The 27,701-nt window shown below is 47.5% G+C and overlaps 1 protein-coding gene and 1 long non-coding RNA gene across 2 annotated transcripts in view; one reads left to right on the top strand and one right to left on the bottom strand.

The window, feature by feature from the left end:
- Nucleotides 1–13,605, bottom strand: part of LOC137527693 (uncharacterized) — a 77,711-nt gene extending 64,106 nt beyond the window's left edge. The window contains exon 1 of the long non-coding RNA XR_011023197.1: nucleotides 13,522–13,605. This is a non-coding gene — a long non-coding RNA (uncharacterized lncRNA). The remainder of the gene's footprint in view (nucleotides 1–13,521) is intronic.
- Nucleotides 13,046–27,701, top strand: part of NCS1 (neuronal calcium sensor 1) — a 147,830-nt gene continuing 133,174 nt past the window's right edge. Inside the window, exon 1 of the mRNA XM_068248459.1 lies at nucleotides 13,046–13,522. Coding sequence (XP_068104560.1) covers nucleotides 13,459–13,522 — 64 coding nt within the window. The 5' untranslated portion in view covers nucleotides 13,046–13,458. The remainder of the gene's footprint in view (nucleotides 13,523–27,701) is intronic.

Genomic DNA, 27,701 nt, shown 5'->3' with positions numbered 1-27,701 from the left:
ACATGCAGGCTCACTTACACATGCAGGCTCGCACACACATGCAGGCTCACACACACATGCAGGCTCACACACACATGCAGACTCACCCACACATGCACACACATGCAGGCTCGCTCACACACACATGCAGGCTCACACACACATGCAGGCTCACACACACATGCAGGCTCACACACACACATGCAGGCGCACTTACATATGCAGGCTCACACACACATGCAGGCGTACTTACATATGCAGGCTCACACACACATGCAGGCGTACTTACATATGCAGGCTCACACACACATGCAGGCTCACACACACATGCAGGCTCACACACATATTCAGGCACACTTACATATGCAGGCTCGCACACACATGCAGGCTCACACACACATGCAGGCTCACACACACATTCAGGCTCACACACACATTCAGGCGCACTTACACATGCAGGCTCGCACACACATGCAGGCTCGCACACACATGCAGGCTCACACACACATGCAGGCTCACACACACATGCAGGCGCACTTACACATGCAGGCTCGCACACGCATGCAGGCTCACACACACATGCAGGCTCACACACACATGCAGGCGTACTTACATATGCAGGCTCACACACACATGCAGGCTCACACACACACATGCAGGCTCACACACACATTCAGGCACACTTACACATGCAGGCTCGCACACACATGCAGGCTCACACACACATGCAGACTCACCCACACATGCACACACATGCAGGCTCGCACACACATGCAGGCTCACACACACATGCAGGCTCACACACACATGCAGGCTCACACACACATGCAGGCGCACTTACATATGCAGGCTCACACACACATGCAGGCTCACACACACATGCAGGCTCACACACACATGCAGGCTCACACACATATTCAGGCACACTTACATATGCAGGCTCGCACACACATGCAGGCTCACACACACATGCAGGCTCACACACACATGCAGGCTCACACACACATGCAGGCTCACACACACATTCAGGCTCACACACACATTCAGGCGCACTTACACATGCAGGCTCGCACACACATGCAGGCTCGCACACACATGCAGGCTCACACACACATGCAGGCTTACACACACATGCAGGCGCACTTACACATGCAGGCTCGCACACGCATGCAGGCTCACACACACATGCAGGCTCACACACACATGCAGGCTCACACACACATTCAGGCACACTTACATATGCAGGCTCGCACACACATGCAGGCGCACATACACACATGCAGGCGCACATACACACATGCAGGCGCACACACACATGCAGACTCACACACACATGCAGGCTCGCACACACATGCAGACTCACACACACATGCAGACTCACACACACATGCAGGCGCACTTACATATGTAGGCACACATAAACATGCAGGCTCGCACACACATGCAGGCTCACACACACATGCAGACCCACACACAAATGCAGGCACACACACATGCAGGCTCGCACACACATGCAGGCTCACACACACATGCAGGCTCACACACACATGCAGACTCACACACACATGCAGGCTCGCACACACATGCAGACTCACACACACATGCAGGCTCACACACACATGCAGGCACACATAAACATGCAGGCTCGCACACACATGCAGGCTCACACACACATGCAGACTCACACACACATGCAGGCTCACACACACATGCAGGCTCGCACACACATGCAGGCTCGCACACACATGCAGGCTCACACACACATGCAGGCTCGCACACACATGCAGGCTCACACACACATGCAGGCTCGCACACACATGCAGGCTCGCACACACATGCAGGCTCGCACACACATGCAGGCTCACACACACATGCAGGCTCGCACACACATGCAGACTCACACACACATGCAGGCGCACTTACATATGCAGGCTCGCACACACATGTAGACTCACACAGACACACACATGCAGGCTCACACACACACATGTAGACTCACACAGACACACACATGCAGGCTCACACACACATGTAGACTCACACAGACACACACATGCAGGCTCACACACACACAAGCAGGCTCACACACACACAAGCAGGCTCACATACACATGCAAGCTCGCACACACATGCAGGCTCGCACACACATGCAGGCTCACACACACATGCAGGCTCACATACACATGCAGGCTCGCACACACATGCAGACACACACAAATATAGGCTCACACACACACATGCAGGCTCACACAGACATGCAGGCTCACACACACATGCAGGCTCACATACACATGCACACTTGCACACACACGTAGACTCACACAGACACACACATGCAGGCTCACACACACATGCAGGCTCACACACACATGCAGGCTCACACACACATGCAGGCGCACACACACATGCAGGCGCACACACACATGCAGGCGCACACACACATGCAGGCGCACACACACATGCAGGCGCACACACACATGCAGGCCCACACACACATGTAGACTCACACACACATGCAGGCTCACATACACATGCAGGCTCGCACACACATGCAGACACACACAGACATGCAGGCTCACACAGACATGCAGGCTCACACAGACATGCAGGCTCACACACACATGCAGGCTCACACACACATGCAGGCTCACACACACATGCAGGCTCACATACACATGCAGACTTGCACACACACGTAGACTCACACAGACACACACATGCAGGCTCACACACACATGCAGGCTCACACACACATGCAGGCTCACACACACATGCAGGCGCACACACACATGCAGGCGCACACACACATGCAGGCTCACACACACATGCAGGCTCACACACACATGCAGGCGCACACACAGACACACACATGCAGGCTCACACACACATGCAGGCGCACACACAGACACACACATGCAGGCTCACACACATGCAGGCTCACACACACATGCAGGCGCACACACAGACACACACATGCAGGCTCACACACATGCAGGCTCACACACACATGCAGGCTCACACACACATGCAGGCTCACACACATGCAGGCTCACACACACATGCAGGCTCACACACAGACACACACATGCAGGCTCACACACACATGCAGGCTCACACAGACACAAACATGCAGGCTCGCACACACACATGTAGGTGCATACACACATGCAGGTTCATACACACACACACCTGTAAGTCAGCTCAGAATGTAAAGTCCCATACACACTCTTGTGCTTATCGGAAATACGATCATTCACTACAAATCACACCATTAATGTGCTTCTTTAGTGCATCAGGCCCAGTAGATAAGACAGCGAGGTGATCTTGCAGTCGGTAAACGTAGAATGCAGGTTTCTGCTATCACTGCCTTAAACAGCACATATGACTTATGCTGGAATGTATCCGCTAATAGGGGAAAATGTGTTGTTATTTCCCGGAGAAAAGTCCTCAAAAAGTCCCCATGGAAACGGCATTCACAGTCATAATTATATAAATTATATAGCAGCAAGCGTATCATTTAATGCAGACAACCATTTGCCCATATCAGGTAGTGAGAAAAGGTCTGCCGGACTGCAAACCACTTATAGCTGGATGGAATATGTATTCTATAGGGGAGGACCTTCAGCCAGTACAAAGAGGGTAATCAGCGGCATGCTGTGCAGAGGGAAAAAGTAATACATATATATATGCAGATTGCGTCGCCATGGCTATGCCTCGTCCACGGCCGGCTACCCATCATTTACAGGCCAAAAAATGCTGCACTATGAATTGTTTCTGCAATCCTTGTAAATTGGCCCAAACCCACACTTACTGTTACGCATTGCACCTAGAAAATGTTAGAATCTTTTTTGTTGCTTTAGAAAGTGTATACAGTAAATGGGTTTTTACTGATGTCTTTGTTCACATTAGCAAAATGTCTTTATTGCTTGCTTTCCTTGGAACCTCCATGGTTTAAAGTACAACTGAAGTGAGAAGAATATGGAAGCTGCCATACGTATGTCCTTTTAAACAATACCAGTTGCCTGGCAGCCCTGCTAGTCTATTTGGCTGCTGTAGTGTCACCAGAAACAAGCATGCAGATAATCTTGTCAGATCTGACAATAATGTCAGAAACACCTGATCTGCTGCTTGCTTGTTCAGGGGCTATGGCTAAAAGTATTAGAGACAGAGGATCAGCAGGGCTGCCAGGCAACTGGTATTGCTTATAAGGAAATAAATATGGCAGCCTCCATATCCCTCTCGCTTCAGTTGTCCTTTAACCAACTTCAGCCTACGGCTGTTTTCACCTCAAGGACGGAAGCAATTTTTCCCTGTCAGGGGCTCCTCCCAATCATTTGTCAATAACTTTATCACTACTTATCACACCTATATGTTCTATATCTTGTTTTTTTTGCCGCAAATTATGCTTCTTTTTTTTGGGGGGGGGGGGGGGGGGATACCTGTTTTCAGTAATTACGTTAATTTCTATACAATAGGGAAAAACAGGGAAAAATATAAATATACACTATTTCTCCAATTCCATCCCCTATAAAATTAGCAATGCTACTATAAATAAAACCCACCCATGTTATTTTCCCTTTAGTCCCAGCTATCACAACATTTAAATTATGTTCCAAGTACAATGTATTCTGACAATATATTATTTGGAAATAAGGGTGTATTTTATCTGCTTTTGGGTTTTATTGTTTCCCGTCATTAATTACCAGCCTTTATTTACTAAAATAACACTAATATATCCTCATGACATATATACTAAAAAAGTCTCTAAGGCAATTACTTGTTTTTTTGTTTTTAACTGTTATTTATTTGTATTTTCTAAGTGTTTGTTTGTTAACTGGGGGGGGGGGGGGGGGGGCTTAGGAAGAGATTAATTTAATTGATTCTTTATTAAAAATCTATGGTGACTGTAATTTTACAAACACTATCCTGTTTTTTTTTACTTTAGCAACGTTATTATGAATGGAAATGGCCCCTGATCGGGGTTGTGTTCATTCATTCCAGGCACTGCGATTCGCTCAGGGGAACACTTCCATCTTCACCAACCACCACCACATAAATGCCGCCGGGAACGAGCAATGTGCACTCCCGTAGCGTGTGGGAACAAGCGCCAACACTGGATGCGAATACATGTCTAGCTAGACTGTGGCAGCTCCTATCTAGATGACAACAGTTGTCCAGATACAATTAAGTGGTTAAAAGGGAAATTTAATCCTGGGAAGTCTTTATGCAGTTTAGTATTATTAAAATATATCAAACTACTAAAAAAGAGAATTGGCTCTTGGGTGCATGAGAAGGTACAAAACAGTTTTTATTGTAATATAAATTTAAATATACACAGAAATACATAAATAATTTGACTAACTAGAGTTCCCCTTAAAATCAATGGGTAATCTCCCCAGGCAGAAGTGTTCAAGGTAGTGAGGCTGCAGTCCTCACAAAAATAGGTAAAACAAAGAGTCCCACTCCAAACCCTAAATCCACAGTTGATAATATGTGAGAAGACGTTTAAATTCCATTTTCCAGACAAAGGATGATAGATGAAAACCACCTCATGTAGTGGAAGTTTTGAGCTGAATAGATCCAATCACATATTGATGAAACAAATGCTGGATATATATCACACCCACATCATAAAGGGGTATGTTGTAGTTCATATGCCGTATCATAAACCATTCATAGTTACCATCCTGTTATTCGTGAAGAACGTCCGGGTATTGGAACGTGGGTATGGAGTGGCTCATCTGTATAAGCCTGGAGGAGAAGGTAGCTGCCAGGGCGCCTGACATGTTTCGCCGCACTAGCGGCCTTTTCAAAGGCAGGCAGCAAAAAAGAAATGTCACCCATGAATGCCGTAATGGCGTTTATGAAGGCCGCCGCAGCAATGTCCGTCCCGCCCACTTCCGCCCACATCGAGACAACGTCAGCCGGAAGGCCGCGCTGACGTATGGGCGGCGACTCGCTGGAGCGCAAATGCACTCCTAGATGCCACACAGGAAGCGTAACATCGCGTCACTGTGAGGCTGGAAGCGAGAAGCCGAGCAAAGCTCAGAAAAGTGCAAGAAGAAAAGACGGGGCGGACATAAGCTCCAAATACGCGACCTGGGGATAGTGAAGTAACTAATATGCCCAAAAAGGGCCAAACCAACAAAAATAATAATAATAATAATAATTAAATTATTTTAAGTTGCCCACACCCGTCTAGACACAGCAAACAAACTACATGTGTCCAGAATGGTGTGGCCCCTGAATAAGGAGAGCATGCACATAAATATTACCATATGAATATGGGTATATATACCGGTATATATATATATATATATATATATATATATATATATATATATATATATATATATATATATATATATATATATATATATATATATATATATATATATATACACAGGATCTTCTCCAAAAATTAGCATATTGTGATAAAGTTCATTATTTTCTGTAATGTACTGATAAACATTAGACTTTCATATATTTTAGATTCATTACACACAACTGAAGTAGTTCAAAGCCTTTTATTGTTTTAATATTGATGATTTTGGCATACAGCTCATGAAAACCTAAAATTCCTATCTCAAAAAATTAGCATATCACGAGAAGGTTCTCTAAACGAGCTATTAACCTAATCATCTGAATCAACGAATTAACTCTAAACACCTACAAAAGATTCCTGAGGCTTTTAAAACTCCCAGCCTGGTTCATTACTCAAAACCGCAATCATGGGTAAGACTGCCGACCTGACTGCTGTCCTGAAGGCCATCATTGACACCTTCAAGCAAGAGGGTAAGACACAGAAAGAAATTTCTGAACGAATAGGCTGTTCCCAGAATGCTGTATCAAGGCACCTCAGTGAGAAGTCTGTGGGAAGGAAAAAGTGTGGCAGAAAACGCTGCACAACGAGAAGAGGTGACCGGATCCTGAGGAAGATTGTGGAGAAGGACGGATTCCAGACCTTGGGGGACCTGTGGAAGCAGTGGACTGAGTGTGGAGTAGAAACACCCAGAGCCACCGTGTACAGGTGTGTGCAGGAAATGGGCTACAGGTGCCACATTTCCCAGGTCAAGCCACTTTTGAACCAGAAACAGCGGCAGAAGCGCCCAACCTGGGCTACAGAGAAGCAGCACTGGACTGATGCTCAGTGGTCCAAAATACTGTTTACAGATGAAAGCAACATTTGCACGTCATTCGGAAATCAAGGTGCAAGAGTCTGGAGGAAGACTGGGGAGAGGGAAATGCCAAAATGCCTGAAGTCCAGTGTCAAGTACAGGTCAGGCGCTTCTGCAGCTGTTTCTGGTTCAAAAGTGGCTTTATCTGGGGAATGCGGCACCTGTAGCCCATTTCCTGTACATGCCAGTACACGGTGTCTCTGGATGTTTCTACTCCAGACTCAGTCCACTGCTTCCACAGGTCCCCCAAGGTCTGGAATCGGTCCATCTCCACAATCTTCCTCAGAGTCCGGTCACCTCTTCTCGTTGTGCAGCGTTTTCTGCCACACCTTTAACTTCCCACAGACTTCCCACTGAGGTGCCTTGATACAGCACTCTGGGAATAGCCTATTCGTTCAGAAATTTCTTTCTGTGTCTTACCCTCTTGCTTGAAGGTGTCAATGATGGCCTTCTGGACAGCAGTCAGGTCGGCAGTCTTACCCATGATTGCGGTTTTGAGTAATGAACCAGGCTGGGAGTTTTTAAAAGCCTCAGGAATTTTTTGCAGGTGTTTAGAGATAATTAGTTGATTCAGATGATTAGGTTAATAGCTCGTTTAGAGAACCTTTTCATGATATGCTAATTTTGTGAGATAGGAATTTTGGGTTTTCATGAGCCGTATGCCCAAATCATCAATATTAAAACAATAAAAGGCTTTGAACTACTTCAGTTGTGTGTAATGAATCTAAAATATATGAAAGTCTAATGTTTATCAGTACATTACAGAAAATAACTTTAAAAATAACTTTATCACAATATGTTAATTTTTTGAGAAGATCCTGTATATATATATATATATATATATATATATATATATATATATATATATATATATATATATATATATATATGAAACACTGCAGGAAGGCACGAAAATGCCAGCTGTGCGCTAGTGGTGCGGTAAAACGCATCAACATAAGTGCACAGAGCCATGCGTTCCCCGGAGTGTCACCCATCAAACATCACATGAAATAAAGTTAGAGGGGGAGAAACACCTCCATAAAGCATCAAAACCCGGTGCCACATGGTGCACAAGAGGACACGCTAGAAACATGTCCATACACATTAGTATTATTAAAAGTTATATTCCTATTTCAGGCTGCAGCCAGAGAGAATTTGCAAAAACCCAGAGGGTGACAGTGTAGGGCCGAGGCTGTACATATGCATAACTAGTCTACATGCTAGTGGCGCGTTCTGTTGCTATGCAGGAGGGAGCTGACTGGAGTGACGTACTGCAGTGGGCGGGGTGAGTGGGGAGTGCAACGCTTGGCCAAATTGATCTGGCAGGCTGATCAGTGGCCAAGACATCAGGGACATCGGGGGCCACTGTACTCACGCTAGCAGAGGCAGTAGTTATCGGCATGTGTACCAGACTTAAGGTGCCCACTAATGACACAATCTTCTTTATTCAATCTTACCACTTCTATGCAGGGCAGTTTCTAGGTCTAATTGCTCCCATGGCAAGTGCCAAAAAATACAGGTTTCCAGAATGGCAGTCCCCATACGCAGTGCCCTTCCCCCCTCCCTGTGTTTAGGTTGCCACTGGTTTGCCAGAAATGTACCCCTCAGCCAGAGACCCCCCCCCCCTCCCTTAAAAATCGTGCAGAGCACAGTGGAAGGGAGAACTCATGATCCAGGCAGGGACTCTGGAGACATATAATCTGACTTACTCCATGGCCTCTTTGACTGCAATAGCAGCAGACCGTCAGTGTCATCTCGTAAACCGCCACTTCGCTGGTCACGTGATGACCTACGTCTTGCAGTTATGGAAAAACAGGATGCCCAAGAGAGGAGTCTAGATCACAGGAGTCTCCCGGTCTGGCTGGATGGCAGGTTCTTGCAATGCTCTGCATTCTCCTCTCCTCCTTCTGCACTGCCTGCTCCTCCCTCCTGCACTGTGCCCTGGGCGGAGAACCTCCCCGCCTGCCCCAAGAAACGGGCCTGCTTCTATGCAATATAAGGAACTACCTAAAGTATCCATTCATAGTACAGGTATTACTCAGTTTACCCTTCTGCAACATAAATTTGGTAAGATTTTACAATCAAGATTGTATCATTAGTGGACACCATTAAGCTTAAATTGCTTTTCTGTCTGCTGGTCAGGAAGTACGTTACTGGGAATCCAGGCTTTCCCCGTCATATTTCCGTGGTTGCGAGCATGCGCGCCGCACCGCTGGCAATAAATGTGAAATTTCTGCGTCACTCGTTGACTTTCATTACTTCCGCCGCCGTGTCAACGCGGAAGTCCGACGGTAACACGCTGTTGACTTTGCTGCGGCTCGGCGGCCAATTGGGCACTTCTTAATCTATCTAGGGGCCTAGAATGTAACTGTGAATGCCGCTCACTCAAGAAGCTACATGTAGTGCATGGGAGAACTCGATTGAATGACCACCGTGCTTCAGCAACCATTCTTTTCACCTATGGATCCCAAGTGGTAAACAACAGGGACAATCGCTGGCACCTGCCCAAGCCCAAGGAAAACTCCAATGTAGAAACAGAGGCTCCAGGCATGTACAGGCAACAGTCCTCATGCCCACCGCTCACCCCGTCCCCCTCCGTCCTAATGCCCCCATAAGTGTTACATGTCGTGGCTGGGTTGCAAACGATTGCACATCCCTGCCTTGGCGGCGGCGGTGTTCTTGATCCCGCTCCCAGGAGCGCTCTGCACATGCACACTACAAGTCACCGAGTGCTGCTGGGCCAGCGCTTGCGCAGAAGTGCAAGACCTGGCCAACCTAGATCATTTATGTGGGCATTTAAAAGGGAACAGAGGGGGATGGAGGAGCGTGGGGGGAGCTGTGGGCATGGGGATTGCTGCCCATACATGAGTGTGTGAAGTGAGAGGTATATAGAGGCTGCCATATTTATTTCCTTTTAAACAATTACAGTTGCCTGGCAGCCCTGCTGATCTATTTGGCTTGCAGCAGTGTCTGAATAACACCAGAAGCCAGCATGCAGCTAATCTTGTGAGATCTGACATTAATGTCAGAAACACCTGATCTGCTGCATGATTGTTTAGGGTCTATGGCTAAAAATATTAGAGGAGGAGCATCAGCAGGGCTGCCAGGCAACTGGTATTGCTTAAAAGGACATAAATATGGCAGCCTCCATATCCCTCTCACTACAGTTGTCCTTTACGCTAAGTACACACATGTGATAACTGTTGCCCATCGAAGTTCGGGAAACGATCAGTGGCATAGCAATAGGGGATGCAGAGGTTGTGACCTCACCGGGGTCCAGTGCTGGTATTGATCACTTCTCTAGATGATTTGAATAGTGGTAATCCTTAGCAAACGTTTCCCCACCTCTGCTTGCACCTCTAACACCATGGTTGTTCTTGGCAGGATTAGGTGCGCCATATTATTATATATAGTGTGCTTGGGGGAGGGATCCCAATGTAGAACTTGCACAGGGGCCCAAAGCTCCTTAGCTACGCCACTGGAAACGATCCCTCAGGTTACAATTCGGGGACTGATGCTGTAGAGACATATCGTTAGCCTTCAGGCTAGCAATGTGTTCTGTTGCTATGGAGGGGGTGGAGGGACAACCATCCGCGCATAGGGGAATGAATTCCTGCGGGTTGGGGAAGCAAAAATAACACTGCTACCAGTCCTGTTCAGGGGTTGTTAAAGAGAACCCGAGGTGTGTTTAAAGAATGTTATCTGCATACAGAGGCTGGATCTGCCTATACAGCCCAGCCTCTGTTGCTATCCCAAACCCCACTAAGGTCCCCCTGCACTCTGCAATCCCTCATAAATCACAGCCATGATGTGAGGCTGTGTTTACATCTGTAGTGTCAGTCTCAGCTGCTCCCCCGCCTCCTGCATAGCTCCGGTCCCTGCCCCGTCCCTTCCCTCTAATCAGCAGGGAGGGAAGGAATGCAGGCGGGGACTGGAGTTCTGCAGGAGGCGGGGAGAGCAGCAGACTGACACTATAGAGATAAACACAGCCAGCTCTGACAAGCTGTTTGTCAGCAGCATGGCTGTGATTTATGAGGGATTGCAGAGTGCAGGGGGACCTTAGGGGGGTTTGGGATAGCAACAGAGGCTGGGCAGTATAGGCAGATCCAGCCTCTGTATGCAGATAATATTCTTCAAACCCACCTCGGGTTCTCTTTAAGGATCCAACATGACAGTTACTTAAATTACAAAAAAAAAAAAAAAAAAAAAAAAAAAAGAGTTTAACTTACCTGGGGCTTCTACCCGACCCCTGCAGATGTCCTCTGGTCTCCCGCCACGGATCACTTCTGTTTGCGCTGACTTTAATGTTGCCGACCACTGCGCCTGCGCGGTCCCGCACCTGCGCATGGCCAGTTGCTGGCAACATTAAAGTTGGCGAAAACAGAAGTGAGCCGGGCACAGGACATCTGCAGGGGGCTGGTAGAAGCCCCAGGTAAGTTAAACTATTTTTTTGTAATTGCTTACAGTAAGTTACAGGTGTCGTTTAACCAGGTAACAACCTCCCCCCCCCCCCTCCCCAGGGGATACTTACCTCTGGATCCTAATGAGGCTTCCCCTACCCTTCTAAGCCTCAGGGATCCAGCTCAGTCTCCCACAAAACTACAGCCGACAAGGATGTTGGCAATAGCGCCTGCAATATTTAACTACTGTGATCCTGCGCCGTTGCAGTAGCGGCTTTCCGATTGGGCTCAGGTGTAAACATCTGAGCCCGATCGCGTCTGCTCTATTGCGCAGTAGAGCAGACCCAATCAGGCTCGGGTTTTTCCACTTGTGCCCAATTAGAAAGCCGCTACTGCACTGCCGCAGGATCGTGGTAGCTAGATATTTACCTTGCCGGTGTTGGGGGGCTGCCAGTGCTGGATCCCGGAGGGTGAAGAGGACAGAGTAAGCCTCATTAGGATCCAGAGGCTTCCCCCTTCAGAGGTAAGTATATCCTAGGTTTGTTTTTATTTAAAGTGTATCTGAGATGGTTCACTGGCCCTTTTTTATACTTACCTGGGGCTTCCTCCAGCCCCATGAGCACAGTGGCTTCCCTCGCCGTCCTCTTCGGCCCCTCCATTCTGCTACTATGAATCCGGTCGCCACCAGTTGTGGGCTTCTGTGCATGCAGCCCCCTGCTGCGCTCCTGCCCCCTGGTGTGTTCTGCGCCTGCGTAGTAGTACTACTGCGCAGGAGCGGAATGCTCCAGGGGATAGGAAGGCGGAAGGTGCACGTGCGGCCAAGCCGTGCATGCACAGAAGCCCAGGACTGGTGGGCACTAACCGGATTCGTAGCCGGTGACTGCCTGGACTACTGGGAGTCATAGCGGCAGAATGGAGGAGCCGAAGAGGACGGCGAGGGTGGCCACGGTGCTCATGGGGCTGGTGGAAGCCCCAGGTAAGTATAAATCGCGGCTAGTGAACCATCTCAGACTCATTCTGAGCAGGATCGATTAGTGGCCGATGTACACACAGAATAATTATCGGCCTAAACTATCTCACGTGTGTACGTTCCTTTAGCCTCTGTGGAAAATTCCAACAATAAAACAAAAAGCCAGCGAGGGGTTCGCGACATCTGTCTGCAAGCGGGGAACAGATACAGAGACACCAACATGACAGGGCAATGAGAACTTCACACACACCAATCTGCTCTACATAACAAAAAATGAAAGAACTGGGTGTCTGGCATTGTTCTGCAAGCCAATCTGGCAAAAGGTTAATGGAGTGGCAGCTAGAGAGCAAGCTGGGGAGGTGGTCATGAAAGAAAAAAGCAATTGTGAGTGAGAGTGGGGGAGCAAAGGAGAGAGAGAGAGAGAGAGAGAGAAAGAGGGAGAGAGACAAGAATAGAGAGGCGTTATCTGCACAGGAGGATGGAGGGGGAGACAGAGAGCTCAGCAGACAGGCAGGCAGTGTGAGGAGAGGAGGAGGAAGGCAGCATGTGTAGTGTCATGTAACCAGGGACAACCACACAAGCACAGTCCTGGGGAGGCAGGCAAGTGGGCAGGCACAGTCCCAGTCCTGCCAGCCTGCTGCTGCACAAGGGGGGAAACAACAAGCTGACTTTTACAAGAAGAAGCCCTGCGCTGTGTGTGTTGTGTGATCAGCCAGCTGCAGCCTCTCTCTCCATTGTCAGGGCTGCCAGTGAAATCCGAGCTGCAGCAAAGAGGCACAAAGAAGAACAGGAAGATCTCCCACCCCAGCATCAGCCAGGAGCAGCGTGTCTGCGGCTCCCCAGGCCCACCGGCCAGGCCCCCCCTCTATTTCCCCGGGAAGATCGAGGGGACTGCAAGCTGCCATTCATGAATTAATCATCAGATCTCAGCATGGGGAAATCCAACAGCAAGCTGAAGCCGGAGGTGGTGGAGGAGCTGACCAGGAAGACTTACTGTGAGTGCAATGCGGGCTTTCTGTGGGAGTGGGTGGGTCGGTGGACTCGGCGACCTGAAGCTGCTGCTGTCTGGTAGCCATGGGCTACTGATCTGGGTGTGGAGCTGGGGAGGAGGAGGGACTCGCAGGTAGCTCAGGACGCTGTTTGGGGGTGAACAGATGTCCTGGAAGTTAGGCTGTTGGGGTTACCTGCTTAGATGAGTTACTTTTACATCTACATGGGAGTCGGGAGACAGTCAGATTGTGGAGTAATCTGACAGGAAGTTGTATCGTGTGTATGTGTCTAAATTGCACCTGATCGATAACATGATCAATTTTCCCAAGATGACTCGAAACCTATTCTGTTATCGTACAGAAGCAGATCAGATATGTCGGAAATAATCATCTGATTCCTGTGAATCAGGTGGTAAATCATTTTTTTTACTTAGCTGTATGTTTTTTTTAAAGTAGCCACAAGCTATCCTTTTTTTTGGGGGGGGGGGGGGGGGGGGGGAATCGACATCACAATCGAGATGCAGTACTGCAATGTTGACAACAAAATTGTATCGTGTATGGCCGGCTTAACGCCTCTCGGTAATTGCAGCAGATTGATCAGGAATGTGCGGCAAAAGTGCTGCCAAAGTGCAGCAGATGCTCCGAACAACCAATCGGAACCCTTCCTTGCGTTTTGTTTCTCAGCCCCTGCGTCCTCTGTGACTGGGATGGGCTACCTGTTGCTCTCAGGCTGCTGCTGTGGGACTACAAGGCTCAGTGAGCAGTAAAGAATAGATAGATGAAATCTTCACCCCAAAAGACTATAGGTGAAGATTGACTGGCTGCTCCAACAAATATATCTTAAAATCGATCACACTAATAAAAACAATCCGATCTACAGGTCTAGTAAGGGGGCCATACAGTGGTCATTTTGTTTAATGATTAGAAAATTATCATTTATTGAAAATCTACGCCAAAGAGTATAGTAATTTTGACCTGATCAAAATCCATTGAATCTGTGAAGCTAGCCACATAATGTGTGGTCTGATGTGGTCAATCGATTGGAAAATAGCAGTCTATGTACCACATATGCACCGTTGGTCTTTAGTGAGATTTCAATAGAAATCAGACTGAAAATCAATGCTACTTCCACTAGAGGAGTTCTGCAAGATATCTGACAAGACACCCGTTCTCTCGATAACTATTTTGATCAATACAAAATCAATTGAATTTTTATTGATTGGCCATGTGTGGGTCAGTAGGTCACTGACAGATCTGATCAAAGTTATGAAATCTGCCAAAGCGTCTATGTCCTGTATATCCACGTTTGCTCCATATTGGTTACAATCATTGTGGAACAAATTTGGTTAAAATTTTCCAACTTGTCCAATTGCACTCTCACTCTGTAAGACCATCAGAATCAATCAAAACGATGGACTCTGTGAAAAGATCACTGTTTTAATTTGAACTATGTATGGACACCTTTATCAGTTGAGGCACCTTATCCCTGTGTGACCAACAGGTATCCACAGATAGGAACCCGAGGTGTGAGACCTATGGAAGCTGCCATATGTATTTCCTTTTAAACAATACCAGTTGCCTGGCAGCCCTGCTTATCGTTCTGGTCAGTAGTATCTAAACCACACACCTGAAACAAGCATGCAGCTAATCGTGTCAGATTTGTCATAGACATCTGATCTGCATGCTTGTTCAGGGTCTATGTATTAGGGGTAGAGGATCAGCAGGACAGCCAGGCAATGTGCATTATATAAAAGGAAATAAACATGTCAGCCTCCGTATCCTCACCTCGGGTTCCCTTTAACATTTTGCTTTTGCACCTGAATTTTATATATCAATGCATTAGTGTGACCGATTTTTTTAACTACCGGTAGTCTTCCCAGGTGCCTATAGATAACCAGTGTCGATGGGCAGATCTGATCTAATCTCTGCCGTATGTGTGTGAAACAAAACCAAAATGATCTGGCTTATAGCTACTATTCCACACCACGTCTGTTTTTATGTTAGTGCTGTTGGGAACTGCATCCGATGACAGCAACATGTCACATTTATGGTAGCCACTGCAGTCCGCTCACTCTCAGAGCCTGCCGTTGCCAGACAAACGTTTACTTGTGTTCAGTCATTCGGTTTCTGCTGTGAAAATGACACACTCTTAGTCGCACACAATCGCTGAACAGGTGGAACACTGGATGTCCTACGGAGCGGTGTACAGTTGCCATTGCAGCATCAGACAAAAGCGGGCGATTCATTTGTAGGTTTGCGCCGTGGGGAGTTTAGCGTCCCATCTGCTAAGTGACTGTCTGAGGTTTATCAGACGTTGAGTGATTAAACATGGACATTCATAGACTCTAGGAGCTTATAGTTCTTGAAAACTGGGGATGGGGGGGGGGGGGGGGGGTGTATGTCAATGCACTACCATGGTCTGCAGTGCGAAATGTTTCAGCTGAAACAACCACTGTCCGTTTGCCGATGGATTTGGCCTCCAAAAGGTTATGTTTACCAAAAGAACAGAATACCAAGCAGCTCGGGGTGACTCAAAACCACTAGGAAAGTGTAGTGGACCAAAAGAGACAGAAAACCCCTCCTACTAAATAAAAAGCAATGCTTAGTGTGGTTTGCTTTCGTAAAACAAAAGGTATTTGTGATATTTCAGATTTAAGTGTGTAACTTTGGTTACTCACAATGCACCACTTCTAAATATGCAAATGATCTCATTTTTGCCCCAGGAAGCCAGGCTTACATCCAGAACCGCTGGTGTATAGCAAACCTATAGCTTTACATTTTACAGAGCCACACCAACCCCACATGCTGACAACCTGTTTGACTGTTGGTCCTCCTCGGTGCATGGCAAGGATTGATATGGCTCTATGGGATAGGGCTTGGACCAGAACAACAGAATACCTAAGCAGCTTGGGTGACCAAAAACACACTAGGAAAGTATAGAGGGCCAAAAGAGACTGAAAAGCCCTCCTACTAAAAAAAGCAAAGCCTGGCTTCAGGGGCATAAAGAGATAATTAGCCGTCACCAATAGAATGCATGCAATTATTTCCTTCTGGGACGCCATGTGGGTTTCCAGTTAGCAGTTTCTATGCCTAGGCTATGTTACAACCTTACCTATTAAGCCCAATCTACATGATACGATTCTTTATACAATTCGATTACGATCCTATTTACGATCCGATTAAATCCGACATGTCCGTTCGGGATTCAATTCGATTATATCGAATTGAATGGAATCCTGATCGGACATGTCGGATTTAATTGGATTGTAAATAGAATCATAGTCAAATCATATAAACAATCGTATCGTGTAGATTGGGCTTTGGACCTATGTGACTTGTTTTTGTTATTTTGTGATCTACAGTATTACCATTTTTATGGTCCTCTGATTGGTAGACTGCGCCTCAAGCAGAATTGTGGCTCCCAGTTGAATGCAGCAGAATGCTGTCTCAGGGTATGTGGCCACAAAACGATTGGGAGCGCTGAAATCAGGAATTGGGGATGTCTTCAGAAATGTATAAAGTGCCAGCTATCTGTTACATGCAGTCTCGGGATGTCTGTACAGACGATCTATAAACTGTAAGCTTCTGTGGCTCAGATCTCTCTATCGCTGTGCATTGTGTTTCCAGGTAGTTGAGCATTATTATTCTGTTTGTGCAGTGAATCACTGGAGTCAGGCGTATGGTAATTCTGTGTACATACGGTGTGTTGTGTGGACGCTGCAGTGCCTGTTAGCGGATGGTATTGTTTACAGGGCATAATCTGCAGCTCTTGGTAGTCAGTGATTTGTTTATAGCTGCGTGTTGGAATCAGGTGATTGTTATGTGGATGTAGATTGTTCCCAGGCAGAATAACATGATCTGTGCAGGTGATTTATGCTACCCTATACATCTGTGATTGCTGTGCTGCATCCTGCAGCCTCCTGCGCCTCCTACTCTGCACTGGCTGCAACTTATTGCACCACTCGGGTGACACAGGTGGCTGCTTACACTGGGCACTGTCTGCACCTTATTGCACCCCTAGGAGGACACAGGTGGCTGCTTACACTGGGCACCCGCTGCATCTTATTGCACCCCTAGGACACAGGTGGCTGCTTATGCTGGGCACTCTGCATATTGTTGTACCCCTTGGCTGGCATATATAGCAGTTTACTCTGGGCACTTTCTGCATTACACCCTCGGGGGACACAGTTGGCTGCATACACTGGGAACCTTATTGCACCTCTCAGCTGGCACATATAGCAGTTTATGCTGGGCACACTCTGCATCTTATTGAACCCCTCGGTGGACACAGATGGCTGCTTACGCTGGGCACTTTCTGCATATTATTGTACCCCTTGGCTGGCATATATAACAGTTTACGCTGGGCACTCTCTGCATAATATTGCACCTATTGGCTGGCACATATAGCAGTGTACACTAGGCACTATCTGCATATTATTGCACCTATTGGCTGGCATATACAGCAGTTTATGCTGGGCACTATCTGCATATCATTGCACCTATTGGCTGGCATATATAGCAGTTTACACTGGGCACTATATGCATATTATTGCACCTATTGGCTGGCATATATAGCAGTTTATGCTGGGCACTATCTGCATATTATTGCACCTATTGGCTGGCACATATAGCTGTTTACACTAGGCACTTTCTGCATACTATTGCACCCCTTGGCTGGCATATATAGCAGTCTTGCGCTGGGCACTCTCTGCATCATATTGCCCCCTCTTGGCTGGCATATATAGCGGTTTGGGCTTGGCACACTCTGCATGTTGTTGCACCTCTTGGCTGGCACATGTGGCACCTTACACTGGGCACTTTGCATCTTAATGCACTTCTTAGTTTGCACATACAGCATTTCATGCTGGGCACTCTGCAACGTATCACACCCCTTGCACTCTGCATCTTATTGCACCCATTGCCTGGCACATGCAACATTTATGCTGGGTACTCTGCATCTTATTGCACCCCTTGGCTGGCACATGTGGTGCCTCACACTGCACACAATCTACATTACATTGTGTCCCTAATTTGGCAAATTCTTCATTATGTACTGATCACTTGGCAACTTATTGCACCCCTTGGCTGGCACATCGTGCAGCTCATGCTTAGTTCCCCATGGATGATATCCAGAGATGAACTGTGATGAATTGGGGCCCTGGGCAAGCTACCAGTTTAGCCTATGCCCCAGGCATTCCTTTACGTTGCTTCATGGATAATTTATTGTCCTCCTTGGCTGGCACTTGGAGCAGCACATGCTATGCACCCCGTGCCCGGCACATGTGGCAGCTGATGTTAGGCACTCCATGCCTCTTATTGCCCTCCTTCCTTGGCACTCTCTGCAGCTGCCTTTTGCTCTCCTAGCTTGGCTTGCCCTGCAGATCCCTGTGGCTGCCTCCCTCTTGGCATAGACTGCACTTGAGGATCCAGCTTCCTGGTCTCGTGCTGGAGCTGGTGGCATGTCATGTTGGCACACGGCGCAGCTAATCACACTTCCTGGGCACAGCGTGCAGCTCGTACCCCCTCTGCTGCAGTGCATTATTCGGCTTCCTGGGCACAGGATGGTATTTCACTGAACTCCGCAAGACATCAGCACGTATGCACTTTCCAAGCTGGGCCGCCCCCTTTCCAGGGAGAGCACGCATGGGTGCCTGTCTGTGCGGAGAGGCCTACTGCAGGAGAATCCCTGGGCTGGGCTGGCTGAAGGCTGGGGATCTCTGCAGCACAACACACATCAGAGTCAGGAATCCACAGCTGGGAGAGTTTCTGTACAGCATTGTGGATAATCTACACTTCATAGGCCTCCCTATAGGACTGGCGGTGGGATTTAGTGTCTCAGCCAGCCAGTAATGAATCTGCATCTGCAAATCATTTCATGGCTATGGTTATAAGGGAGATTATTATTATTTAAATGGCGCTGACATCTTCCGCAGCAGCATACATAGTCATTATTATTATTACTTAGTATTTATGTAGCGCTGGCATTTTCCGCAGCACAATACAGAGTATATTTTCTTGTCACGTAAAGAGGAACTTTAACCCCGGCTTGAACTTCATACCAACCAGTAGCTGATACCCAGGGTCGGACTGGGACACCAGAGGCCAACCAGGAAAGTTTCAGCCTGGGACCTGTTTCCCCCCCCCCCCCCCCACACACACACACACAGCAAGGGATTGAACACCCCCCCTCCCCCCACACCATTGTGAGCTCGCTCGTGCATGTACTACAGAAATTTTGCACTATATAAATACATCAGTTGTTAGGACATTAGATTATGGTAGGGAATATATTGTGAGCACTTCTGAGGACAGTCCATAACAGGGAGACGGACAAATGCAGCGCGCGCAGCAAAAAAATGGGTGTCACCATGCACTGGAACGTGGGCGTGGTCATGATGGGTCATTGGCAGACCTCAAAATACCAGGGCTGTGGAGTCGGAGTTGGAGTCAGAGTTGAGGAGTCAGAGCCGGGGCAATTTTGGGCACCCGGAGTTGGAGTCGGAGTTGTTGGTTTCATAAACTGAGGAGTCTGAGTTGGAGACGGTTGATTTTTGTGCAAAATCCACAGCCCTGTTAAGTATTAGACTAAGGAGTCGGAGGTATAGGTAGTTAGATATAGGTGCTCCCAGTATAGGTAGCAAGTTATAGGTGTTCCCGTTATAGGTCACTATAGGCGCCCCCAATATAGGTAGCAAATTATAGGTGTTCCCAGTATAGGTAGCCAGGTCTGTAGGTGTCCCCAGATTAAGTAGCCAGGTCTATAGGTGTCCCCAGTTTAGTTAGCCAGGTCTATAGGTGTCCCCAGTTTAGTTAGCCAGGTCTATAGGTGTCCCCAGATTAGGTAGCCAGGTCTATAGGTGTCTCCAGTAAAGGTAGCCAAGTAGGTAGCCAGCCCAGGTCTATAGATCTCTCCAGTTTAGTTAGCCAGGTCTATAGGAGTCCTCAGTATAGGTAGCCAGGTCTATAGGTGTCCCCAGTTTAGGTAGCCAGGTCTATAGGTGTCCCCAGTTTAGGTAGCCAGGTCTATAGGTGTCCACAGACTTGGTAGCGCAGGCAGCGGCAGTGAGCGGGGAACATACTTCTTCCTGGTTCCAGCTCTGCGTGCTGCTCTGGTCTGGTCTTTTCAGTTGTCCAATCACGCTCTCACAGGAAGCACAGCGAGAGCGTGACTGGACAGAACAGAAGACCAGACCAGAGCAGCGGCATGCAGAGCTGGAACCAGGAAGTAGTAAGTTGTTCCCTGCTCGCTGCCCCTGCGGTACATAGTGATTTGGAGGGGGAAGTGTGGAAAGGGGGGGCAGGAGATGGAGGGGGGGAGACTGCTCCCCTCCCCGCTTCTCTGTCCCCGCCGCTGCTCCTCCTTCCTGCGCTGTGCCCCCTCCTGCAGTGCTCGGGGACACTGACCTCAGTGTAATTAAAAGGCCTACCTGGGAAAATCCCGAGCTCCCGCCGGCCCAGTCTGACCCTGCTGATACTCCCTTTCCCATACACAATAAATCTTTACCTTTTATCCACTAGTTCATCAGGAGAGTCTATATAGCTAATATTAAAGGTGCAACCGCTCCCACAGTGTGATGTCATGACTATGGTCCTGACAGTTTGCTGTCTGTGAACCTCGTTGCATTGTGTGAAATAACGGCTTTTTCCAACCATCAAGCAAGCAGTATCTTCCTCTGTGCATAGAACTCTCAGTGACGAACATTCCGTACAGATCACCTGGCAGAGCTAAAGATGTCACCACCAGTGAAAAATTTTAGAATGTAAATCAGGGTGAGGAAAGATTTAACAGTGAGCAAACACTGGCTAAATAATCTGTTAATGAATATTGTAAGAAAAAATTAAATTCATTATTCGTTATTTTAACTTCAGTTCCTTTTTAACTGTCCTTCAGAGGGGCTCACAATCGAATCCTACCATAGTCCTATAGCTGTATCATGTAGTGCATGTATCATAGTCTAGGGCCAATTTAGGGGGGAAGCCAATTAACTTATCTGTATGTTTTTGGGATGTGGGAGGAAATCGTAGTGCCCGGAGGAAACCCACGCAGAAATGGGAAGAACATACAAACTCTGTGCAGATAGTGCCCTGGCTGAGAGTTAAGCCGCGAGCCCATCACTGCAAGGCATAATTGCTCTGAGAATTTGCTTTGATTATTTTTTGGACTCAGCTGGACTTTAAAACTTTGCAAAAACATTTTTTTTGTTCAGTAAAAACATTACAATAGCCTGTCTCAAACTGATTCAAATAAAGGGGGAGCAGATAGTACTCTGCTCTTCAAACAGTTTAGAGAAGTCACACTTGATTAGCTTCACACCTTCCCTCTGGATAAGAGAGGGAAGGGGAGGGGGAAATGGTAGCTCCTACAGCTATTAGAAACCAGGACAAACTGCAGAAAAAAAGCTGCTTGGATCCCTTAAGAGAGTTACGTTTTCCAGTACAGATATCGATAAGTGCTGTGTGAACGCCACAGGTCCAATCTTGTAGTGAAGAGGGAGGATTAATCAGAGACAGAGGGAGGATCAATCAAAGAGAGAGAGAGAGAGAGAGAGAGACAGAGGATTGATTGGACAAGGCTGATAACCCCATTTAATAGTCATTAGCCACGTCCGGTCAGTAATGGCCAATTATGGCAAGTAATCAATTGCTCCCTCTTCATAAATCAATTGGGTAGCAATGACCGATCCTCCCACGATGTCCACGCAATCTTTCTGATGAAATCTAAAGCTCCATACACATGCTAGACTGCAGTTGTTGGAAAACGAGCTATCCTTAAAGCTGGTTTGACACCAGAAATTAGCGTTGTAGGAGCGTTGCGGTGCGCCGATCGCATGGCACCGCAATGCTTAAAACAGCCTTTGGGGATTACCATGGCAATACGCGGTAATCTCTCTTCTGGCTACCGGCCAAGCAGGAAGTAAGGCTTTCTCGCGCTCACTCCCATGGCCGAAATTGTAATTGCGCATGTGCGGCACAACACGAATGCCAAACATTCAAAAATCTCTGCGTTGCTATAGACTTTCATGACTTCTGGTCGCCGTGTATGTTGCCCCACAATGCGCTGTTGCCTGTGCAGCAAATTCGCTCATTGGCATAGTTACTCTACAGCAAAACAGGGTAACGCAGTGCACCAGTGTGGAATGCTCTTGAGGGTCAGCAATAAGCAACGGCGTTGGCACACATTTGAATTTAACAACGGCATAGCGACGGTCTGCCGATCAGATCATTATCGAAAGCATGAAAGTGAAGGCCCAGAACCGCGAATATCGGTACACGTGAGTACTTTGAGTGGGTCGATCGTCTATCATTCAGTATGAATGACTAACATTAATTGCCGCCAGGACGGATAGGTCCTCATTGACGATGATCGCTGTCTTTTACCATGGTTGGGACATTTTTTTTAAAATTATTCTCTGCCGACCCATTGTTTATCGTTCTAGCATGTGTAATCAATCACTGAGAACTGATTGAATTGCCAGCATTGCACCTCTTGATGCAGCATAAAGCTGTGCAGCTGTCCACTTCCCCTGCCTACTCTTCCAAAATTTCCCAACAGGCCTGGTTCACCTTTGATTGGCAAAATGCTGAAATTGAGCAACAGTTGATCATCCAGGTATGCTGGGGGCCACAGATCACTGTAATCAATACGACCAGAGAAACTGACAAGAGCGCCGCCAGCCTTAAGGCTCATACACACATCAGACCACAGTCTTTGGAAAATGAAAGATCACAGACCAATTTTAGCCCCTTCCATGGAGTATGAGAGCCATACCTACACAGTCTATTCTATGGAGCTGAACTCCCCATCAGATAAAAATCTTTGCAAGATGCTGAACACAAAGATGCTGTACACGTTCAAAAGATCAATATCTGCAAAAGATCTGTTCCTGCAAAAGATCCTTTCCTGCAAAATGCATTCATAGTCTATGAGATCTGCAGATCATCATACACACCTTGTTTAACCTCCTGCCGCCCGCGTCACGCCAGTAGGCGTGGCCGCGGCGGCAGCCCCAGGACCGCCTAACGCCAATTGGCGTAAAGTCCTGGGGCTCTGTTTAGCATGAGATCGCGCGCATGGTGCGCGCGCATCTCATGCTCGGAGGGCGGAGCTCCGCCCCGCCTTCAGTCTCCGAGCGGCTATTGCCGCTCGGGAGACTGTTAGACGGCGATCACGCCGTCTATTTACTAGGTGCAGCGCTGCGATGAGCAGCAGCGCTGCACTGGGGACAGCCGTGTGACACGGCTGTCCCCATGGGGGACAAGAGAGCGATCGGCTCTCATAGGCAGAAGCCTATGACAGCCGATCGCCGTAATTGGCCGGCTGTGGGGAGGGAGGGAGCGAGGGAGGGAAAGCAATTAAAGGAATAGGTTTTTTTTTTTTTTTAAAAGTGACAATATAAATATTTATTCTAAAAAAAATAAACATGGGGGAGCGATCAGACCCCACCAACAGAGAGCTCTGTTGGTGGGGAGAAAAGGGGGGGTGAATCACTTGTGTGCTGAGTTGTGCGGCCCTGCAGCTTGGCCTTAAAGCTGCAGTGGCCAATTTTGCTAAAAATGGCCTGGTCACTAGGGGGGTTTAGCCCTGCAGTCCTCAAGTGGTTAACAGACATTCATCTGCAGATCAGACAATCATCTGCAGATCTGAAGATCCATCCTGGTGGATCTGATCTGCAGATGAATGTTTGTTAAACAAGGTGTGTATGAGGATCTGCAGATATCATAGACTATGAATGCATTTTGCAGGAACGGATCTTTTGCAGATACTGATCTGTTGCATGTGCACAGCATCTTTGTGTGCAGCATCTTGCAAAGATTTCTATCTGATGGGGAGTTCAGCTCAATAGAATAGACTTTGTAGGTATGGCCCTCATACTACATGGAAGGGGGTAAAATTGGTCTGTGATCTTTCATTTTCCAAAGACTATGGTCTGATGTGTGTATGCACCCTGACTTGATATTTCTTTCCCTTCTGATAAGCTGCTGCAATCTGTATCCATATACAATCCCTTTCCTCCATAGAAGAGAGATAAGCATTGCAATAGGCACTGCGCTCAATAGGGTTGTTTGCATATACATGGGATCACGGTGGGATAGTGGTTATCAATCTCCCACTTGCAGTGCTGGGTCCCAGGTTCAAATCCTAGCCAAGGCACTACCTGCATGGAGTTTGTATGTTCTCCCTCTGCGTGGGTTTCCTCCGGGCACTCCGGTCTCCTCACACATCCTGAAAACATGGTAGGGATTAGATTGTGAGCCCCTCTGAAGGACATTTAAGTGGAAAGACAGGGGCTAAGGGTTAGGTGTGTGGGGGGTTAGGGTCAGGCATCAGGTGGGGGCCTGTTGGGGAGCGGTAGTTTGTGTTAGGCGACAGGTGAGTGTCTGTGTGTGTGTGGGGGGGGGGGGTGTTTAGTGTTAGGCGTGGGGGGTGAAGGTTAGGCATCAGGTGGGTGCCTGTTGGGCAGGGGGGCAGATGAGGTTAGGAGTCAGGTGGGGATGCGTTGGGGGAGGGTTCTGTGTAAGGGTTAGGAGTAAGCTTAGCTGTATATTTTAGGATCCGACGTTCTATTATCGAAATTTTCTTGGGCACTCACTTTCCAGGCGCCTCTTTATTATGTGCGCCATGTTACTGTTCTTAATAAGGCCGACAGCGATCACCGTTAAAACATTTTAGCTCTGTATAAAACCTGTAAGCGGTTTGCCAGCCAAATAATTTCATTTTTATTTTAATGCTTCTGCAGTGGGCCCATTACGCGGCATAACGTCAGTGTGGGTTTTTTTTTGTGGTAATGACAGGGTGCTATGAAACAAGAGGTTGCTACGGCAACCAGCACCACGCCTGTGCATGAAAATGGCAAAGTAAAAAAAAATCAAGACGACCGATTCTCTCACGCCGCAGAAGACATTGCGCTCGGGAGACGCAGGATGTTTCATTCACAGCAAAGTGGCGGCTAACAGAATTAGCCTTATGTCGTGTCAGTGACCCCTGGGGAAGGCATAGGGTTAATTGTTCAATTCTATTAGGAGGAATTAGGTTTGGGGTTTGTCATGCAGCATCTGTTGGCCATTGTTGTGACGATGTGTTAAGCCGGCCCAGCAGTAGATTCCCCCTCCTTTGTGCGTGGGCAATGGAGGGGGGGGGGGGGATAGGGGGTCTGCACTGTGTCGGGACCTCCTCAAACTCAGCAAATGCCTCTGTAGGCCGAGCTCCTTCAAGCAGCTTACTATTTTCCTGGGTCCTTACCACCTGTCGACTGCCGCAGTGCTCAGACAGCCGGTAACCGGTGAGAACGATGGGGCGGCAGTTGATTGCAGTTTAGGCGAGTCGGTTGAGTGTCCGACTGACAAATGTTACAAGTGGCTGTTTGTTTGCTTCTGACTGCCAACTGACATCGGAGGCTGAAGGCAGTAAGTTGCTCCCATTTAGAGGCCGAGTCATTGCTATTGCTAGGGACTATAGACACATGCACATTACCATGGTAACGTACATGCCACTACTGGGTTAAAGAGGAACTCCAGTGAAAATAATATAAAGTGCTTCATTTTACAATAATTATGTATAAATTATTTAGTTTGTGTTTGCCCATTTATAAAATATTTCCTCTCCCTGATATACAGTCTGATATTTATCACATGGTGACATTTTTACTGCAGGCATGTGATGTCAGTGGAAGGAGATGGTGCTTGCTTTTTTGGCAGTTGGAAACAGCTGTAAATAGCTATTTCCCACAATGCAATGTGGCTCACAGACAGGATGACATCGCACTGTGGGAGGGGTTTCACCACAATATCAGCCATACCAACCCCCCCCTGATGATCCGTTTGTGAAAAGGAAGAGATTTCTCATGGGAAAGGGGGTAGCAGCTACTGATTGGGATGAAGTTCAATGCTTTTGTCACGGTTTCTCTTCAAGGTGCCTGAGCTCCCCTTGCGATAGGAACGATAAACTTGCCCTGCACTCCCCTGCACACGACAACTTTACCGAACTTTTGTACATTAGGCCCATGGAGAGATAAGTCATGAGATAAACATATAAGGAGAGATAAATCCTGAGGAAAATTGTGAGTCAATAAGTAAGGTAAGATAATTCAACAGAAAAGCTTTGTGAATCAACCCTTATATTCTATAACGAAGGGCTGAGGCAGAGTTTACACCTGCAAAGTGCATTTGCGATGTGTACCCCACACGGTGCACCGCAATGCACAAAATAACTAACAAATGACCTTGCTGCATAGTGTGCTCACAGGGTCATATGCATAGCCCCGCCTCTCCACATGCCTTTCACCCAGTAACGTACTCCGTGCTTTACAGGAAGTACCTCACTGGGATTCATGTGGTTTCCCCCTCATTCCACGCATGTGCTCCGCCACTGCCAACATGTTTAATAATTTTGTGTCGCTCATTGAATTACTTGACTTCCGGCACCACGGCGTTGCCGAAGAAGTTGGCCGGTAATACGCTGTTGACTTTGCAGCGGCTCGTTGGCGAATTGGGCACTTCCGGCGCAGCACGATGTGGTAAGTGTGCTAGGCCCCATTGCATTGCCGATGTGTTACCATGACGTAAAACGGTAACTCAACTCAGAATTCCAATGGAAGTATAAAAGGGGCCTCGCGATGTCAGCGCTATATAAATACTAAATACCTATAAATATTAATCTCCCTAATAAAATTTGTGAAAACAAGCACTGATAAGAATAGACATTCCCTAAATGAATAGAATAGTTGAAATGTTGAAAGCTTGGTGTGAGTGTAACTCGCCTTCTCAAAAACAGGACTAATGATAATGGCTATAATACACAAATGTTATTCCTTTGGAATGCTGAACCCAAACCCACTTTACGGAGTTCTCCTTTAATGTAATAGTGTGCGGTGTTTGTCTAGCGGTGGCTTCTTATGAGGTCAGTATGTGTAAGTGCTGTGTATGATTGCGTTCGTGAGAGGCATGACAACAAGCATGACCTCTCAATCAACACGGACTGTGTCTATTTGTCATACCATCACCAGCTACAACTAGATGCCCCTATGGCCCCAATTTACTCAGGTTCTGCAGCGGTGACCCCAGGGGAGCAGGTGTAATCCAGCAAACCTAGACTAGAATTGTAAAAACATTGTCTGCTACTAAGAGGATACTGTCCCTACCTGGGTCCAATCAAAGCCCTTATCTGAGTCATAAAGAGGTTTTTATG

This window comes from Hyperolius riggenbachi, chromosome 8 (genome assembly GCF_040937935.1).
Source record: "Hyperolius riggenbachi isolate aHypRig1 chromosome 8, aHypRig1.pri, whole genome shotgun sequence".
NCBI lineage: Eukaryota > Metazoa > Chordata > Amphibia > Anura > Hyperoliidae > Hyperolius > Hyperolius riggenbachi.
This window is presented reverse-complemented; position numbering and strand designations above follow the sequence as displayed.